At 47.1% G+C, this 20,028-nt stretch overlaps 1 protein-coding gene across 1 annotated transcript in view; it reads left to right on the top strand.

The window, feature by feature from the left end:
• nphp4 (nephronophthisis 4) overlaps positions 1 to 20,028 on the top strand; it is a gene marked incomplete at both ends in the record, with an annotated part of 228,353 nt that overhangs the window by 105,450 nt on the left and 102,875 nt on the right. Inside the window, 2 exons of the mRNA XM_080732808.1 lie at positions 17,047 to 17,268; positions 17,641 to 17,800. Of these exons, the coding sequence (XP_080588934.1) occupies positions 17,047 to 17,268; positions 17,641 to 17,800 (382 nt within the window). The remainder of the gene's footprint in view (positions 1 to 17,046; positions 17,269 to 17,640; positions 17,801 to 20,028) is intronic.

Below are 20,028 nucleotides of genomic sequence, written 5' to 3'. Positions count from 1 at the left end.
CATTCACCAAATATTCGAATATTCAAATATCAAAGTCACTATTCGACGTTGTTCGTTGTTCTCTTCCTTACTTAATATTTGGCAGTTTGGCCAGTCCTGTCGAATATTCGACTATTCGAATACTTTGCGGTCAAATAATTTGAATACTAAAAATCACTATTCGTGAATTCCCTAACACACACACACACACACACACACACACACACACACACACACACACACACACACACACACACACACACACACACACACACACACGGTTGTACATGTAAGTCAGGAAAGCTAATTCTCTTCCTCCACAGTGGGGGATGGTAAATCATACTTGGCTGAATCAATGTATGGCTGCTTGCCTGTTGACCAGCAGCTTCGTAATTAGGGAGTCAGATTTATGCGCAAGCATTCAATTTGTTTTTGCTATCCGGCAAGCTTTTCCATTAGTGGAGATATTTACTGATTTAACTTTCTTAATTATCTATTCATTCCGCTTTCCTTCTCTGGCATCCAACGCCAAGGGAATGTGAGGTAAACAGCATGTGGAAGAGAAATCAACGACATGGCCAGCGGCTCGTTCTATTAATCACTGAAACCCCAGCATCCGTATTCTGGGGAAAACTTTTGCAGGAAAATAGCAGATCGACAAGAACATTCACTAGTATAGAGCCCTGAGGGACCCGGCTCAACCTCATATACTGTTGAATGGTTGAAGGTGTCGCTATATTATATAGTCGCCCAGGGACATGCTGGGCCCCTGATTCAGCCCGGGAAAAATAGTTGGAGAGGCCCTCATTGCGCGCTACAGAGAGAGATCTCTCTCTATAGCGCTGCTGCTACTCAAAGATTTGCCATTTCAGATCATGACAAGTGACAAGCCAGTGGGCCAATTACATGAGTTATATTTCGCCGTCGTCGGGTGGAAACCTTGTATGTCCAAAACCGTTTGTTTTGTATTCATCATTTTAAAAATGATTTAAACTAGTGAAAACAGCCGATCTACAAGCACACAACGCCTCGCGGTGCGAGGTGTTGTGTGCTTGTAGATCTGCTGTTTTCACTACTTTTGTGCGATGGCCTTGTATGATGAAGCAGGGCTTTGCTTTGCGAAAAAATGTACAAATTTGAAACTTGGAGATACAAGGTTTCTGCCCGACAGTGACGATTTACTCTGTTGGCAACTCAGCCCCCAAAATGGAACGAAGGCTGACATTTTTTTTCTTTTTTTCCTAATGGCCGGCCTGGACAGTCCGGGAAAGAACCGGCTGTTCGGGAGTTGTCCCGCTTTTCCCAATGGCCAGCACGTCCCTGTAGTCGCAGTATGTCTTGTTTGTGTTTCCTGTGACCTCACTTGGGTTCACAGCTGCGCATGCATGCCTACATGTGCGTCTCGGATGCCTGTGTCGTTAAGCGTGCGCATGTTTGAGTGTACATTTGCATGTTTATGTGTGTACCCCTGCAGGCTTTAATGATGTTGGTGGAATGAAGAGTCTCTCGTGAAAGCTCTCCCCGTTCACATTGCTCATTAAAAGTGTCTCTCGTACAATGACTCCCTCCCCTCCGGTCGTGCAGCTCTCCCCTCGGTCCTGGTCTCCTTCGATAGCGCCACAATGAGACAAAGAAACAGGTTATATTTTTGTTTTGTCCTGATCCCAAATGTCATACAAATGTTAATTAAATGTTAATCAAAAGTCCTAAGCATTGTAATGTCATCGGGAGTGGGGAGGCGTTATATTTAGCTGAGTCGCTAGCTTGATTGTGGGAGGTCAGTCTTCCCTGGAGGTCTCTGTCCTTTCTCACAGCAGCTATAGTTGAGGGGAAAGAGAGGAAGGAGGCTACACTGTTGCCCTAATTAACCCATTTAGGCCTGGGCATATTGAATGCTTTAACATTTGAAAAATAGCAGATATACAAGCTCACAGCGTGGCACCGAGTGCCGCGCTGCGAGCTTGCAGATCTGCTATTTTTGAAAAGAGTTGTGAAAATGTGTGCAAATCTTTGAATGTATGTATTTTCAAAGCGAACGTGTGTAACTCAAATTTTGCTTCTGGGTGATCCCTGGAACTAAATATTTTGAGATGGGGGTCCGTGGCCAAATAAATATCATTTTGGGGGTCCTTCACATGAAAAGGTTTGAGCACCACTGACATAGTAGTCTCTCAAGAACAGACTAACTGAGCGCCAGTTAAGTGAAAAGGACCTTTTCTTTGACGATGGCTGGCCAGATTGCTGACATAGAAACATAGGTTTTTTTTCCAAAAATCTTAGAAGGATTCAAAAGACACTTATAGAATCGGGTCAAAATTCTAATGTTCACGATTTTTCAAAAATAGCAGATCTACAAGCTCGCAGCGCGGCACTCGGTGCCGCGCTGTGAGCTTGTATATCTGCTATTTTTCAATAGTTAAAGCATAAAATAATGATACACAAAATGTGTACCCACCCGTTCTGAATGGGTTAAAATGAATGTCAGTTCTCCCCCACTGAGGAGTGCATCAATCCCATCCTGCGATCGCGCCCAGAGTGAGTCTTTCCCTGTCGGTGCCTGCCAGGAGCACCATCTTTCTCCAGGCCGATATGTCTGCCTTGGCAGCAGACGAGGGACACAGGGCCATGTTTGCACATCTAGCCTAATGGTTGCCATGTGGCCGGGCACCTTATTCCGGCACCTCGCCACTTTTCACGCTGACTCTGAGTGGCACTTGTATGGAGCCGGTGAGGTCAGTCTCTCTCCCTCGCAGCCATTTGCAATCTGTGCAGCTGTGCAAGTTAAATTACTTCAGTTGTTACTCATACTGTACAGTATATTATGGAAGTGTGGTTAAATACCACTTTTTTATGACGCTTTTGTCCATAAGCCTTTCACTATGTGCTCAGCTATCTTGCTGCGCTGCAGTTTGGCTTTTTTTTCAATCCAATACAATGTTTTTTTCGCTATTTTACTTACCCTGAGCTGCTTGTAGAGATGTGGGTGGTCCTGGCTCGTCCTACGCTTGCCAACGACCGAGTCTAGATGGTCCGACGATTTATTCAATTGAAAATGGTTTAGAATAAAGTTTAGAGCCCCCCCAAAAAAACTCAATCTATACTTTCGGCGGCACGACGTATTCCGGGGTGCCGATCCCGAACTAGTCCGGCTTTTTTAATAAAATGAATTGATTAATCGGAGGCCTCAACGAAGCCCCGGTCTAAATTTCCATCCAGGCCCCGGGCCGTGATTCTGTTTACATCGGCCCGTAATCAGGTAACGCCGCCGCACCGCGCCGCTGACTCCAATACAAACTCACATCTTTAGAGACCTTTTTCTCTGAACTGTGTTCCCAGGGCAGCGACAAAGTTTCATTTACGGCTAAATCGCCAAAAATCGATCTTCTAAAATGAATGATAGCCTATAGCAACATTGTTGCTCTCTTCATCCGGGTCACATTGATCACATGCACCAACGTGGACGCGCGCGTCACTGCTACGTGGCTCCCTCTATGTTAGACCTGTCAATGGGACTATCCCTGGCACTCTAGCGGCCTCTTGTGGCCTTGGCATGCAACTTGTTAACACTCCTTATTTTCACTAGTAACAGGAACGCACCATGTGCCTCTAGCGTAATCACTGAAAACCCTGAAATGATGTTTCAAGTCCTCTATGGCGGTGAACCGACATTTCCGACTTACAATTTATATTATATAATGTGATTGTGATGTCAATGAAGCATGACATGATCTGTTCTGCAAAGGTTAACAAAAAGCAGGTTCACTTTGCTGGCAAAAAAAATCTCTGACCTAGAATAATAGTGCATTGCCTAATAGCAACTGGGCCTCGCAACAGCCAGCCTCTCCAAAAGAGAAAGGAAGCACATTGGTGATGATGTAGCTCGGGATGGCTTGCGAGGATATATAGCAACCACACTAAGTAATATAATCATAAACAAATCACTCAGCTCCATATATGGGCACAAAAGGGGACATGCCCATTGCCCATATATGGGCATACGGATGACATCAAGGATCTCCATATATGGGCCTAAAAGGAACAAACGGATACAGAGATATGGGTATATCAGTCAGATTGGCTGTGCGACGTAGGTGTGAGGGCCGCGTAGCGACCCAAACCTCTAGTTTCATATATTCCCCACTCAGTACAAAGTATCCTTGCAAATTAGATTGGATGTGATGTGAGTGCTCCCCCCCAATGGCCCGTAGCCTGGGCAGATTGTATAATATGTATGAAGGAGGCAATTATCATCTTGTTTATGGTGACATAACTTTGTGTCTATTGCAGTTGAATAACCCACCTCTTGATATCAAAGGTCCTCTTTCATATTAAATTGGCTTGCATGGTGCAAAAAGCCTTTCATGAACCTTCTCTCCTTGAAGGCTTGCAATCAGCGACAGCCAGATCTGAACACACTGAGCCTTATTTAGCCATGGTGAGCCGAGTAGAACAAAGTATCCAGGTTCATTTGAAATGCTTGTGCAGATGGATGAAAATGTGAGTGGTTTAGTACTCTTAAGTTAATGATCTCACTACATGTCTCCCCACTCGCTCTGGGGCTTCTCATTGTGGAGAATAAGTACGCAATGCTGAGGGGCCGGTTCCTGTCACAGGGTCTTGGCTGAAATAATGAGTTGAGCAGCCCAACAGACTGCAGTAATTGTAATAACTGTCAGACTCCGTCTCCCACCAATGCCCACGTCCCCCTAATTTAGGATTAATTCCAACCACACTAAAAGCCCTTCGTCGTTGGAAGTCTCGCCTTCTCCTTTGAATCTTGCTGAGACAATGTTCCTACGACCAAGTTTCTAGACGGTAGCGGGGAGATGGGACTTGTTCTAAATGTACTGTAGTGTTGTTTAGTCTGTTCTTTGTCAACTTGGGTAACTTTAGCGATCGGTACCAAATGTAGTAATGCCTTCTTCCATTGGGAAACCAGCGATTTATGATGCGCAACTCTGGATACCTGCCACATTTTGGCATAACCCTACTTTAAGCAGACACATATTTTGTAATGATTTTTTTTTTTCTTACCCCAAGTTCCTCAAGTGCCCTCTCGAGTTTGATTACATTTGTTCCTTCAGGTCACAGACAAGAGATCTTTATTTCCACCCATTTGTATTTTCGACAGTGCTTTCTCTTCTGCAGATGCCACTACATTGCCTATTGCACTTATAAACAAGGTTGATGGATTCTTCCCTTAGAAAACGCTTTGCCTGTTGGAGCAATTATGTGTGCAGTGACATAGACTGTTATTGTTTTCTGTACAACTTTATGAAAAACAAAAAGGGGGGAAAAAAGGAAAGGTTTGCTGTTTTCCTTGTTTTGGCCGGGGGGCAATGTTCCTCTGCTGTTTTGCACGCCGCCATGCACCAATGTAACCAAGTGCTGCTTTCCCTCCATTTAATGACATTTATTTTAAATATGGGCTTTCATTCTCAGATCAACAGTCTAATCAGACGTTGAGGAAATTGACTATCGATCACTCCCTCTTCCCTGACATGACGGCCAGTTACTGTAGCAAGACATTTTTATGAGCAACTTTTAATGAAAGCAGCGAGTTGTCTGATTAGTCCAAATGCTTTTCAATAAAAATAGTGTGTGTGCAAAGGGCAAGGTAGTATTTTCCCTGAAATATAATGGCATTGATTCACATGTCTTTCTGCTGTCACCACCAGGCATCCGTATTGATCTAGGCTTCCTGAGTTACAGTAGTGGTCACCGTCAAGTCGATGTTTCTGAACCTCAAGCCAGTCCTGACTTTTTCCTCACATTATAACCCTGCAATTTATCTCATCAGCTAGCTTCCAACATGCCGTAATGTCTCCCCGAGGCATGCTGTACCTAAACATTGATTGTCACTGTCACATATAATCAAGTGGAAAACACAGAGCTTAATCTCACGTCTCCCATGGAATGTGGTTACCATTCATACAGCGTGTGCTCGCGTGCAAGGATTACCCATATAATATGAATTCTCTGTTTGGCTCTGCAGGAAGCTAATTTATTATCCTTGTTTGTTTACCCCAAATCACAACCCAAGAGCCTTGTTGAGATTCCCCGCAATCCTATTGTTTGGCTGCCCGAGCTGTCAGCGTTCTATGCGGTTCATATGTAAATAACACCGCTTTGATGTCCATCCCATTGAAAAATCATGATTGTGATTCATGTTGCCCTCAGCTTTATTGTCTCTTTTCTTTTTTGTTTTGCTCAGTTCATGCCGTGAATGACTTCATCCCATTGTGGGAAATGAGAGTTTCTTGAAATCAGTTTGAGAGGCCCTCCTCATCTCCCTTTATCTTGATCTATTAATAGTTCCTCCCAGTCAATGCCATTCCAGCAGTGTATTCGAATTTTGGCCTGATTTATACTTCGTTTTACGATGGTTTCCCACGCACAAAATAGCCACTGTACAAGCTCGCTTGTGAGCTTATAGATCTGCTATTTTGGGCGTGGCACAGTGTAAATTTTGCATTAGCTGCATAGAGACATACTATGCTTCAGTGTGCCGTCTGCCTCCAGCAATAGCCCTCTTTTTATCCATGCTAATGGTTGTTTACTGTCAAGATTCCAGGATGACCTCCCACTTGGGTAATGTCGCCCCCTGGCGATCATTCAGAGAAACTACTTCAGCTCCCGTACTAACGTAGGTAGGAAGGGCCTGTCACTCAAACCAGAGTGACCCGCCTCCCGGCTATAAAAGCCCCCGGAGGCGGAAGTAACATCCTCTTTTTCACTCTCTGCGATATCACATTCAGATAAGTTGAAACTCAGCCTTATAATTTATTTCTTCGCTCTTTAGCCTAAAGCGGTGGCATAGGAAGTCGCCCACCGGCGAGTGTAGAATTAAACCCGTACCTAAGAATATTTATTCTTGTCCCGTCTTAAACCGACGGGTTTCTACTGATTAACAAAGTAGTTTACCGCTTGTTCAGGCCTCTGCCCGAACCAAGCGTGGACTAGCTTTAGCCGTTAGCTCTTTAGCTCGTCAGCTTTGTGTTAACGTTAGCTACACTGCTTACCGCTTGTTCAGGCCTTTGTCTGAATCAAGCGTGGCCTAGCTTTAGCCGTTAGCTTGTTAGCTTGTTAGCTCTGTTAACGTTAGCTACACTGCTTCGCCATGGATCCTCTGGCCCTTCTGCCGAGGCAATGTGACTACCCAGGCTGTCCAGGACTCATCGACGGACAGGATTTTCATCCTCTCTGTGCTAGCTGCATGGGCGTTGCACACGCCTTCTCTGCACTATGTCCCCAGGGGAGAGCAGGACCCTTCTGCGACATCTGCACGGCCTTCGACCACGATGTCCTGGTACACCGCCTCTACCTGGCTAGGGCAGGCCTCGGAGCCTGTGCTCCACCAGGTGGGTCTGCTGCTCTGAACCCCACAGCCCAGTCTTCCTTCCCCAGGCGGCCCGCACCGTTGGTCAAGGTGCGGCGCTGCCTTCCGGAGCTCCGGTTGGCAAACAGCGCGCCACTCCAGGTCAAGATGGCGCCATGCTACTTGGAACACCGCCTGCCGCGCAGCCGACCGCAGCTAGCTCCACTGTCACTGGAGCTGGCGGGTCTGGCGAAGTCGCCGCTAAGAAGGCGACCAAGAAGGCTAACATCCCTCCAGTAGCCTTTACCCCTTCGGGCGCGGTGCCCAAAAAGAAGCGATCGGATGTGACCGTCGGGGACGTTCCCCTCAACGTGAGCATCAACAAAACAGTCCAGACCTTCAGGCGCGAGTCGGACCTGATGAGGCCGAGGATGATGACGAAATGCCCGGGCAGGAGCCTTCGGTTCCCGCCCCGTATGTCCTCTCCAGGCTGCCGCTGGTGAAGGGATTCACCAAGGCTCTTCATTCCTCATGGAAGACTCATAAAGACCCCAGAAAGCTGTCCTTTTCTGTTTTGGATGTGGTCGGAGGTGCGGAGGCAGGCATGTCCACCTGCCCCAACCTGGACCACCTGTTAGCGCAATCTTTTCTAGGCTCCGTCAGACCCCAGTATAAGGATGTGGGCACGGCTAAGTGCGGGCCGTTTGTCGGCCCCGTCGGCACCAACCCGCCGGGGTTCACTGTTCTGGAGGACAAGATGCAGTCGGACAGGGCTCGTAACGCCTACCGGTCCGCTGCTCTGGCTGCTAAGGACCTGAATCTAATCCAGCTCTTGCTCGCTTCCACCAAGGACCTGGTCAAAGGTCTGCCCACGGGGGAGCACACAGCTGAACTGAACACTTTATTTGACATCATGCTGAAGGTCAATTGGCATGCGGTTAAGTGGATGGGCAGGTCCATGGACTACAACCTCCAGTCTGAGAGAGCCCGCTGGCTCGACTATGTCGACCTCGAGCCTAAGAGGGACGTGGGCGAGAAGCCTCTAGGTCCTCGCGGGGAGATGTACAAGTCTCTCATTAACATGGAGAACAGTCCCACCACCCTCATGGGTGGAGGCTTGGAGCTGCTGCAGGGTAGAGTTACCTTCTTCAAGGCGGCTAAGGACATCGTCGAGTCCACTACAGTGCCTCAGGAGGAACCGCAGCAAGCTAGGAGGGTGTCCCGCTCCTCCCGCACCAGAGAGAGGGGCCGCTCTGCTTCTTATAAAAAGCACTCTTCTTCCTCCAGGGGAGCATCTGCAGCCAGGGCGCCTGACAAGCCCCGCAGCAAGGTTGTAGTTCCCGAACGTGCTCAGCAGCGCCGCACGTCCAGGGATAATAGGCAGCCGTCTTCTTACCGCGGGGGCCGCGGCAGGGGACAGCGGAAATGACACTTTGAAGAGGGAGTTTGTGTCGGGGCGGGGGTCCGAGGTGTCTCTCGGTCCCCTTCCCCCCAAGCGAGAGCGTTTGTTTTCTGTACCCCGCGTCGGGGAAATGAAAATGCCAATGTTTATGCCTCCTGTATCGGGAATAAATATGTTGAAAGAGCAAAGTCTGCCTCTGTCCAACTCTCTCGTACTTGCACAGACGACCCCATTATGCATGTCTCCTGTAGAAATGTTGATGTCCCGTCAGGACTATCTAATCAATCACAGGTTTTATCGTCAACCAGTAATGTTAACGTCAAACAATTATATGGTTCCTCATGCGCGCGAGTGGACTTTCCCTCGCGTGGGCGATGCTATGAATTTAACAATGAGTCAGAAATTCTGTCGGCCTACTATGAGCCCGTGTCAAGGGACAAACATAAAGGCTTTAGAGCAGGAATTAAACGTAAAAGTTCCTCCCCTGTCAGGGGAGAATGCTTTAGTTGTGGGCGAATCTGCTTATCAGTCGAATCGTTTTGCTCTTCCTGTCTCTCTATCGAGCGAAAGCCGAACGCTTCCGGTTTCACCGGATACGGATTCGCTCGCTCCCCGCTTCCGGTCCAGCCGCCAAAAAGCTCCGCTAGTCAAGCGGTACAACCAGAAGGTGTTTCCGCCTTGCGGCCTATTGAACCCCTGCGCTCCGCTTCCGGGTGTTCCGGATACGGATACGCAGGTCTCCCGCTTCCGGTCCGGCCGCCAAAAAGCTCCGCCGTCACGGAAGCACAGTGGTGGGGTTTCTCTCTCTCAAAACACGCTAGCACGCTGCGCGAGCCAGTGGAAGTTATGCAAACCGAGCCATTGGGTATTTCGAACGATAACCAAGGGTTACAGGTTACAGTTCGCGAATGTACCTCCGCTTTCGAGCAGGGTTATTCATACCAGGGCGCGTGGTTTAAAGGCAGATCTTTTGAGAGAAGAGATCAGCTCGTTGCTAAGCAAGGGTGCTATAGTGGAGCTGGACAGGACCCAATCCCGCCTGGGATTTTGGAGCCGTTATTTCCTGGTGCACAAGAAAGGGGGGGGGGCTACGTCCCATCCTGGACTTGAAGGCGCTAAACGTTTACCTGAAGAAATACGTTTTCAGGATGCTAACTGTACCCACCATGTTACGGTCGGTCAGGCAAGGGGATTTCCACTGTTCAGTGGACCTGAAGGATGCTTATCAGCACGTTCTGATTTATCCCCCACACAGGAAATTTCTACGGTTCGCCTTCGAGGGTCGCCTGTACGAATATACAGTACTCCCTTTCGGTCTGTCACTGAGCCCGAGGGTTTTCGTGAAAGTGACCGACGCAGCCATCGCGCCGCTGAGACAGCAGGGCGTCAGGTTGGCTACGTACATCGACGATTGGATGATTTCAGCGAGCTCCGCCCACAAAGTGGCGCGTCACACACAAGTGGTTTTGGCTCACCTAAAGGCATTAGGTTTCATAGTCAACCACGACAAGAGCATGCTGACTCCAGCACGCCGTCTTACCTTCATTGGGGTCCTTCTGGACTCGTCCGTCATGTCGGCTCGTCTCTCAGAGGAGAGGGTGGACAGGTTTCGGAAATGCCTCAACTCCTTTCAAGTAGGCCAGGAGGTCACTTACAGGAGTTGCATGGTACTGACGGGAATGATGGCTTCCGCAGTACATCTGTTGCGTTTGGGCAGGTTTCATATGAGACCTTTTCAACGATGAATGTTATCACTCGGGATCCCGCCCTCCTTGAAGTACAAGAAGGTTACGGTTTCCCCTTCCTGCGCGATCGCCCTGTCTCCTTGGCGGGTGGAGGGGTTCCTCACCAGCGGAGTCTCGATTGGCGAGGTGGTTTCCCACAAGTCGATCACGACAGACGCCAGTCTCAGTGGGTGGGGAGCCACTTACGAGGGGCGCACAGCGCAGGGGCTTTGGCCTCTGGAGATGAGGAGTCGTCACATCAACTATTTGGAGTTGATGGCTATACTCCTGGCGCTCAAGCATTTCGAGCCTTGGATTTTGCATTGTCATGTTCTGGTCAGGACCGACAATACGACGGCCATGTTTTATGTCAACAAACAAGGAGGCCTGTCGTCGCTGCCACTGGATCGTCTGGCTCGAGATTTGACGGTTTGGTGCTTGTCGCGCCTCAAGTCAATCAGGGCCTTACACGTCCCGGGTCTCCTCAACAGCGGAGCAGATCTCCTGTCCAGGGGAGGTCCTCGCTACGAGGATTGGTCTCTCCACCCCAGGGTGGCGAGCCAGATTTTTCGCAAGTTCGGTCAGCCAGTGGCGGACCTGTTTGCGTCAGCGGAGAATACGAAGTGTCCGTTGTTCTTCGCGGTGAAGGGCAGTCCTCCCTTGGGGTTGGACGCCTTAGCGCACACGTGGCCGAGAGGTCTACTGTACGCGTTTCCCCCCTTCGACATGATCCGTCCCACTCTGGAGAGAGTCAGGAGGTTCGGTCTGGAGATGCTCCTGGTGGCTCCCTACAAGGGCACGTGGAGATCGGCGATCGCCCCTCTCCTTTGCGAACCGGGTTGGCAGCTGCCTCAGCGCAGGGATCTGTTGAGGCAGGCCAGGGGGGAGGTATTCCACCAAGACCCGCAGGTCCTAGACCTGTGGGTTTGGCACGTGAAAGGTTAAACCTGCTGGCGGCCGGTTTTTCTTCTGAAGTGGTTGATACCATTCAAAGTGCTAAGGCGCCTTCGACGAGGGCGTCTTATGATGGAAGGTGGAATGCCTTTGAGGACTGGTGTGAGTCGCGTGTTCCGCCGGTGGTGGCTCATGTGGCGTCAGCCCAGAAAATTCTGGAATTTATGCAGGACCGCTTGAAAAGTGGTCTTGCGTTTTCTACCCTTAGGGGGTATCTGGCGGCTATTAATGCCTGTCACCTGGGGGTGGCGGGCAAGGCACCTTCTAAAGTCCCGGAGGTCGTCAAGTTCATGCAAGGAGTTGAACGTTTGAGGCCGGTGACTAGGTCTTTGTTCCCAGTTTGGGATCTGCAGGTGGTTCTGGGGGGCCTATGTCGGGCTCCCTTTGAGCCGCTTGTAGGGATGCCTTTGAAATTTTTGAGTTTCAAGACGGCTCTTTTGCTGGCTTTGGCTACGGCTAAAAGAGTTGGTGACCTGCAAGCTCTCTCGGTGTCTTCGGAGTGCATGCAGTTTATGAACAATGACCTCAAGGTGTTGCTCAAGCCTCATCTTCAGTTTGTTCCTAAGAACATGGTGGTTCCTAAGGAGCCTGTAGTTCTTCTGGCTTTTCATCCTCCTCCGTTTGTCTCGGTGGAGGATGAGCGGCTAAATTGCCTGTGCCCTGTCAGGGCACTGAAGGCCTACTGTGACAGGACTGCTGGTTCTAGAGCTTCTTCTCAGCTCTTCGTGGGAATGGGCAATGTTCTTGTCAGAAAGCCGGTGTCTAGACACACTCTTTCGAGGTGGATTGTGGATGCTATTAGGCTGGCTTACTCCAGTGCTGGCGTGGAAGTGCCGGTGGCGCTTAAAGCCCATAGTACTAGGGGTGTGGCTACTTCGTGGGCACTGGCAAAGGGAGTCTCCGTGCAGGAGATTTGTGTTTCGGCGAATTGGTCTTCGCCTTCTACCTTTGCAGCCTACTATCACCTGGATATCGAATCCTCTTCGCTAGCGCATTCGGTTCTGGGTGCTGCTGCCTCCTCTACGTCATAGAGGAGTCGGATCTTCCCCTCCCACAGGTGGGCATGTAGCCACCTGGGGTATTGTGGGGGGGACCCTGGGTTTTCCTTATTTAGTGTGTCTTACTTATAAGGCGGACTTGTCCTTTCATTTAGTTGAATGAGGCGGACTTCGGTCTGTCAGGGTCTCTCTCTATTTTCTCATTCCTTCACACCCAGTTCCGGTGGGCCTGGGACCTTCTGGGTGATGGGTCACGCCCGTTTGGGCTGTGCTCACCTGTATGAGGGGTTTGTGGGGGTATGAGAGTAGGTTGTGGCTTAGAGGGGAGTTTAAGAATCCCAAGTGGGAGGTCATCCTGGAATCTTGACAGTAAACGGTAGGTTCCGTACGGAACCATTGTTTACTTAGAGATGGAAGGATGACCTCCCACGTAGTGCCCCTCTGTTTCACTGAATGTGGCAGAGAGTGGTATTAAGAGGATGTTACTTCCGCCTCCGGGGGCTTTTATAGCCGGGAGGCGGGTCACTCTGGTTTGAGTGACAGGCCCTTCCTACCTACGTTAGTACGGGAGCTGAAGTAGTTTCTCTGAATGATCGCCAGGGGGCGACATTACCCAAGTGGGAGGTCATCCTTCCATCTCTAAGTAAACAATGGTTCCGTACGGAACCTACCGTTTGGTGCCATCAAACACAGGGGGGTCCTTGTGTTTTTGCACGATTGGAGGACTTTGTAAGTGTGTGATAAGAGGGACGTGACAGATCAGAGCTTTTTGTGAGCTGTAGGTATCCATGCAGAAAGTAACCCTGATTTGCCTTTCTCTTAAAAAAGAAAAAAAAAATGGCCAGCATGTGCTGTACATACAGAGTAATCCCTGCACCAGAAAATACTTGTACACATAAAATAGAGGCGATATACCATGGTATACAGTATGTATTTTTCCCCTTTTCTCTGCTGAACCAACATGGTAGACAGGGAAAGCACTCTCCAAGAAAAAGGAGGACACTTTAGACAAATTGCCTTTTACTGGCTACACCCAGTGTCATAAAACGATCTTTCTCCAGTTGGTTCATTTTCACAAAATCATCACTTTCAAAAAATGGACTCACTTGATTTAATGTTTCGTCTGAAGCATCTTATTAATTTGACTGCGTGAAATGGAAAAACAGGCAGAGCCTCTGGGGGGCGAATATACGGCTATCTGTTTTACAGCGGCCATATATTTCGGGGGAGTTACAATTCAAAGAAATGGCATTTTATGTCTGCACTAGTTGGGGTCTAAATATATCGTCACTGTCGGGCTGAAACCTCGTATCTCCAAGTTTCAAATGTGTTAATCTTTTCGCAAAGCAAAGCCCTGCTTCATCATACAAGACCGTCGCACAAAAGTAGTGAAAACAGCAGATCTACAAGCACACAACGCCTCGCGGTGCGAGGCGTTGTGTGCATGTAGATCGGCTGTTTTCACTAGTTTAACTCATTTTTAAAATGATTATACAAAACAAACGGTTTTGGACATACAAGGTTTCCACCCGACAACGACGATATATTCTGCAGCAAACTCGGGTCTCGAGAGGATTAGAATATTGATCTGCATCTTGGGGTCCGTCTCGGAGAGGCCGGATGGGAGGCCGTCCAAGGTGAGATGTGCTGCGCTCCTCAGGTCCTCAGAGATGTACATAATGGCAGATAATGATAGGATTTATTAGTCTAACCCCCGGTTCAGCTCTGCCACAGGCAACAGCAATAATGTCTGACTCACCCACCCAGGGGCGTCACACCAAATTCTGGGCCCTGGGTACAAGGATTCACTGCGGGCCCCCCATGAATGTTAACTATTGAAAAATAGCAGATATACAAGCTCACAGCGCGGCACCGAGTGCCGCGCTGCGAGCTTGTAGATCTGCTATTTTTGAAAAATCGTGAAAATGTGTGCCAAGAAACCTATGTCTTCATGTCAGTGATGCTCAAACTTTTTCATGTGAAGGACCCCCCATCTCAAAATATTTAGTTCCAGGGACCCCCCAGAAGCAAAATTTGAGTTACAAATGTTCACTTACATACATATATTCAAAGATGTGCGCACATTTTCACGACTTTTCAAAAATAGCAGATCTACAAGCTCGCAGCGCGGCACTCGGTGCCGCGCTGTGAGCTTGTATATCTGCTATTTTTCAATAGCTAAAGTTACTAGGGCCCCTCCACCTTGGGCCCTGGTAACTCACTCCCACTTTCCTACCCCTTGTGACGCCCCTGCACCCACCTATATGTATGTTTAAACAGCTCCACAGTCAATATTTGCTCACTTGGGAGGTTGGCAGCATTATTTGGACACATACTGTAGTGTGTACTGTACCATTATCTTCCCAGTAATTTAAAGGTGTTTTTTATTTATTTTTATTTTTTGTCAAGTAGTGGGTTTGTTTATTCACTGCCTTTCAGGGAATTCTCTGCCAAGCTCACTGCTGTATTTAGACTATATTATAGTAAAGTCAATGTTTTTTCTGTTTTTATAGAGACAGGGGATGTGGCAAGCTTCACAACACTTCAGTCCAGGAACATACAAACATGACTTTTGCAAAACACAAACTGACTTTTGCAAAACACAAGCCTTCATGTTTATTACTCAAAGCGTTGTGTCTAGATTTTGGTATTATAGCATCGCTCTTGGAAATAATCCTTTTATGTCCAAAACTGTTATTTTTCATCAAACACATCCTTTTATGTAGACACAAGCTTCTTTTGAAATATTTTTCACTGGTTCAATATTTATTAATCCCACAGACATGACCACTTTTTTACCTTCACAAATAGCAAAAATAGCAGATTTGCAAGCTCATAACGTGTCACATCGCTACACATTGTGCGCTTGTAGATCAGCTACTTTTGTGTGACACTGTAGTATGACAAAGTGGGGCATTCATTTACGGAAAAAAACATAAAAAGTTGAAATGTGGAGAAACAAGGATTCTGCTCGACAGTAACAATATGCTACAATAATGCTCTTGTGACAGATGCCTTTGAATGGACCATTAGAATGCTTCATTTTCTTTTGAAATGATGCGGGCAAAGGCAGGGGTCCTTGTGTATTCTGTCCTGTCTGACTTATGATTGATTGCCCCAGTCCATGGCTGACTGGCTTATTAATCGATTCAGCAAAACCCACAGGTCCCTTGTGAATGATTTAAAGCACTAGACTTGGCAGTTTTACTTTTCCCAGGACGGCAGAAGTAGACATGTCACGAGGGTGTACATCATGTTTAAGCACAACAAATCTGCTCCTAAAAACTGTACATGTAGTGTACCCATGTACCCCCAGTGGTTTATACTTTAGGTATATACAGTCTGTCAAACATCCATAAACAAAGCAATTTACTTCTTTCACATTATGATTCTATAGCTTGGTCGATTGATTAGGATAGATTGGCTCGACAATAACTGATTACTAAAGATTGCAAATAATCAATCTCTTTCCTTTTCAATTTAAATATTGGCACGATTTATGAGGCTTAATACCTGTCTAAATGAAATAATAATATGTGTGGACACGTTTATTATTTATTATTATTTACTTGGAATTTACTTACTGCTTTAAACACGTTCTAAATATATTAGGAGCCTTAAACGGGAAATGGTGCATTTATATAGCGCTTTACAATGGGTACCCATTCACGCACACATTCATACACCATGCATGGCATGAACCAGCTCACCTGGAGCAACTAGTGGTTCAGTGTCTTGCCCAAAGACACTTTGACATGTACAGTAGACAGGAAGAGCCGGGATTTCAACCGCCGACCCATGGATCATTGGCCAACCTGCTCTACCTCCTGAGCTACAGCCGCCCATAGCCGCAGGCAGCTATTGAACAGTGCCTGTACTCGGCCACTTCGACACTAAAGTCTTTACATTGCAAGATGAATAAAGGATCTGAAAATGTGTCTGCGAATATTTCAAATCAAACTATTAATTTGGTGATGCCTCACTCACTGGTTGAAGCTTTTATTCGCAGTGAACAATCTACTTGATTAAAAAAATAAATGATGTATCTTTATGGCTGCATAATTGCATTCACGTTCTAAGTGGATGTACTCATGAGTTAATGTGAATTAATCGCACAGAAAAGACACTCCTGGTGTGTAAAGACCTTAAGCCACCTTCTGGTTCCCAGACCTGAGCTACTGCAGCCTCAATAACTTTAACAGCAACTATAACTTTATACAGTAATTTAGGAGTCACTGATCATATTGGCCAATGTGCTGGTGTGGTCTACTGTACTGTATATCAACGCACTGCGGTTTTCATTACAAGCTCCTGGGATCTCAGTCTTGTGCTCTCCAATTGTAATTTCATTGATTTTCCTCTACTGGTTCAATCTCCGTACTTTTTCCAGTGGTACAATCATTTGGGAACAAATTGAACTTTCTCAACCATCCGACGGATCATTTAGTAACAGTGGCCAGCTTTGAGCTGCCTCTGAGCTCACTGTTAGTCAGACGCAGAAGCAATACTCACTGGGGACCATCTCTTAACTTTTGTATGTTCTCTTGACAGAATTACTGGAGTTGTGACTTTCTGCACTATAGAGAATGTGTTCTGTTGAAATTCCAGAGATGAATTGAGGTGATTGCCTCAAGTAAAGTTTGATGTTGTTTTTCTTTCTCTGTGTCACAGCTGTCTGCCACCAGCACCACGTCCCGTGCGGCCTTCATGCAGTGCCTTCGCTGGGGGGCGTTGTGCCCCTTCCAGGGCGCTGGTGACTGGAAAGGAGAAGAGGTGCAGCTTGCCCTGCAGGGTAGTGCCATGCCCAACCCTTATGGAGTCATGGTCTACAGTGCAGACGCACCCACTATGTCTGAGAACACTGAGCCAGGCGCAGCTCCAAGCACAGCTCAGGTACCGTAGGCGAGTTCGGGAGAGGTGGTGGAGGCCAGCTCTTCCAACAAATGAGTGGAAATATTTCACTATTTCATTACCACGCCGTGTCTGATAAGCCACTTCAGCTATCAGAGGCCATATGTTTCCCTTAAGAAACAGACAAAGCGTTAGCTGATATTTAATGACATGTCATCTGTCATTTTGTGTGCAACTATCTTGGCAAACAATTTTGCCACGCTTGATTGCATGCCTGAAGGAGAACCAGTGATAGTGGTGTTTTGGGGAAAAAAAAGAAAAGAAGGAAGATTAGATTAAGTTATCATTTCTCTGCTGGCTCTGGCTGAGAGCTGTCTTATGCGTTAATGACTCTTTTTTTTTCCCCCGCTGCAGGAAGTAGGGGATGACAAAGACGTGGTACGGTTCCGCCTGTGGTCCACTCTGGAAGGAAAGGCACTGAGCCCAAAGGCATCTCTGAGGACCCGGCAACAGCAGCAGGAGGAGGAGGAGCAGGCAGCGCGTCGGAGGAGACCGCCCTCCTCGCCCTCGCTGGGTAAATATCCTCATATTGGTGCTGCAGCTGAATGCGGAGCCTCTCGGCACAATGCAGTTTTAGCGTGACAGTGTTCTAGGGACGCATTCGGTGCTTCCCAGGAAAAAGGCGTGGGGTGAAACTCAACGCTTTCATGTTTTCCCGCACAAATAAAGAGAAGGGTCCTTTCGAGGTTGATTTCTAAGAACAAAGGAAGTGGCGCTTCAAGTGATGTTTTCGGCGCTCAGATTGCTTATGAAACCAGCTTGAGCAGGCTTTATTTTCCTGACCTGAGATGTTTTATTTACTGGACTTGAAGAAAAGAGTGTGTGTGTGTGTGCCTGCGTGGGAGATGGGGAGGGTAGTATACATACAGTTACCTTACCTCAAAGTGCTCAGTGCTCACATATCCGCAGTAATACCCAGAAGGAAGCTCCAAAGTTCTAAACAACATCCATCAAAACCCAGACCACCGGCTTCTGTGCATAATGTGGCCCCCACCTCCACAGTGTTATCTCTATGGCACCACCTGCTCCCGGCATGATTAGTATGCTTTATGATTGGGGTCTGGGGGGTGGATAAAGGGATAAATTCAGAGGTAGGGATATCTGGAGAAGACCTTGACTGTCTGCTATGGCCCCTTGATCTTGAACAAGCTTGACATTGCTATCTTACGCTAGCTTCTGCTCCCGAACAGGAGCTGTGACGTAAACACAGACAGCCACAGTATTTGCGGCTTGTTGCAACAACAGTGACATTATAGTATTCCTCCACCTCTCATAAAGGCATAGTTGTGTTATTGGCCAGGTTTGGCTCATAAACATATTTTATAACTGTGTACAACACAGTATCACTGCAGTGAAAGTATATAGTCTAATATTCTCCCTCTGCTTCTGTAATGAAAGGTCTTTCACATGGGGGCCTTCAAGTGGCTTTCTTAGTGAAATAGAGTTTTGAATCAATATGCCAGGTCTTGCGTGGAGGCAAAGATAAATGATGCACCACATGTATATCTCTTGTTGAAACATAAACTGCTGATATGCACCATGTCTATCTATGGATTTAATAAACGCTGCACATAGGCACTCAATCCCGTTGACAACAAGAATAAGTTGTATGAACCCCAGCCACATGCCAGTTGATTTCCTAATGGTGTTGTTAACTTATCTAATCTGAGAATTGTTTATTAAGCCACATTTTCATTACATTACATTAGCATCTTTGTTAGTGGGGAAAGGTTCTTTGCCAAGTTTATTAATGCCATTTTAAGTGTCTTCAAAGGAGGACTCCACAGTATGTCAATGGCTGGTGTTTAGAGTAGATTTATAAGCATGAATCTCTGCCACTCTTTTGCCTACATGTCCTGGTGCCTATTTTGGGCATACAGTAGGCAAACATTTTCCAAAAATGACTAAATTCTCCACAACACATCACATTGTTATGCAACAAAGTATATAGGGCTTAAGTGGTTAATAAGCAGTGGTGGAAAAAGTATTCACTTAACTCATCTAGTGCCATTCGCGAGATGTCTCGCGAAATGTACTCGAGTATCTGTAGTGCCATTCACGGGATATCTCGGGAAAAGTAATAGATTACTGTAACGGCGAGTACATTACCGAGAAGAATCGCCGGCGGTCCGGAGACGAAATCCGTCGCTGATTTCGCATCATCACGGCTCCACGAGCACAAAATAGTCCCATCCATAACATTGAGGTGGACGGGGGATCTCATCTTTAATGTCCATTATCTCAAAACTACACTTTAGAAGCTAGGATGGAGGCAGATGCTCGCTTATGTTACACAGTTATAAAAGCTCCCGGTCGGCCATTACACAACTCCACGTGGACACGGATCGGTTCCGGCGCACGATCCGATGACGTCAGACCGGAAGTGATTGCGCGGTGGACTTCTGGCCTTCAAAATAAGACAACGCAAGTGAATGGGACCTGAAGGAGGCACTTTGGACATTATAATCCGTTAATGTCTGGGGCTCTGAATGAGTTAAGTAAAAGTATCAATACTGCAATGAAGAAATACTATTTCTTGTATGTAGAAATACAAGAAACAGAGTAACAGTCTGGAATTAAAATTTTACTTGAGTTAAAGTACAAAGTATTAAATTAAAGTAACAAAAGTACTGTGGAAAGTACTCATTATACAGACTGTCCTATTTCACTATTCAAATGTATAAAAATCCTTTGAAAATTGCAGATCTACAAGCTCACAATGCTCACTTGTAGATCAGCAAT

The sequence above is a fragment of the Nannobrachium achirus genome, assembly GCF_963921795.1.
Source record: "Nannobrachium achirus genome assembly, chromosome: 9".
In the NCBI taxonomy this organism is placed as follows: Eukaryota; Metazoa; Chordata; class Actinopteri; order Myctophiformes; family Myctophidae; genus Nannobrachium; species Nannobrachium achirus.
This window is presented reverse-complemented; position numbering and strand designations above follow the sequence as displayed.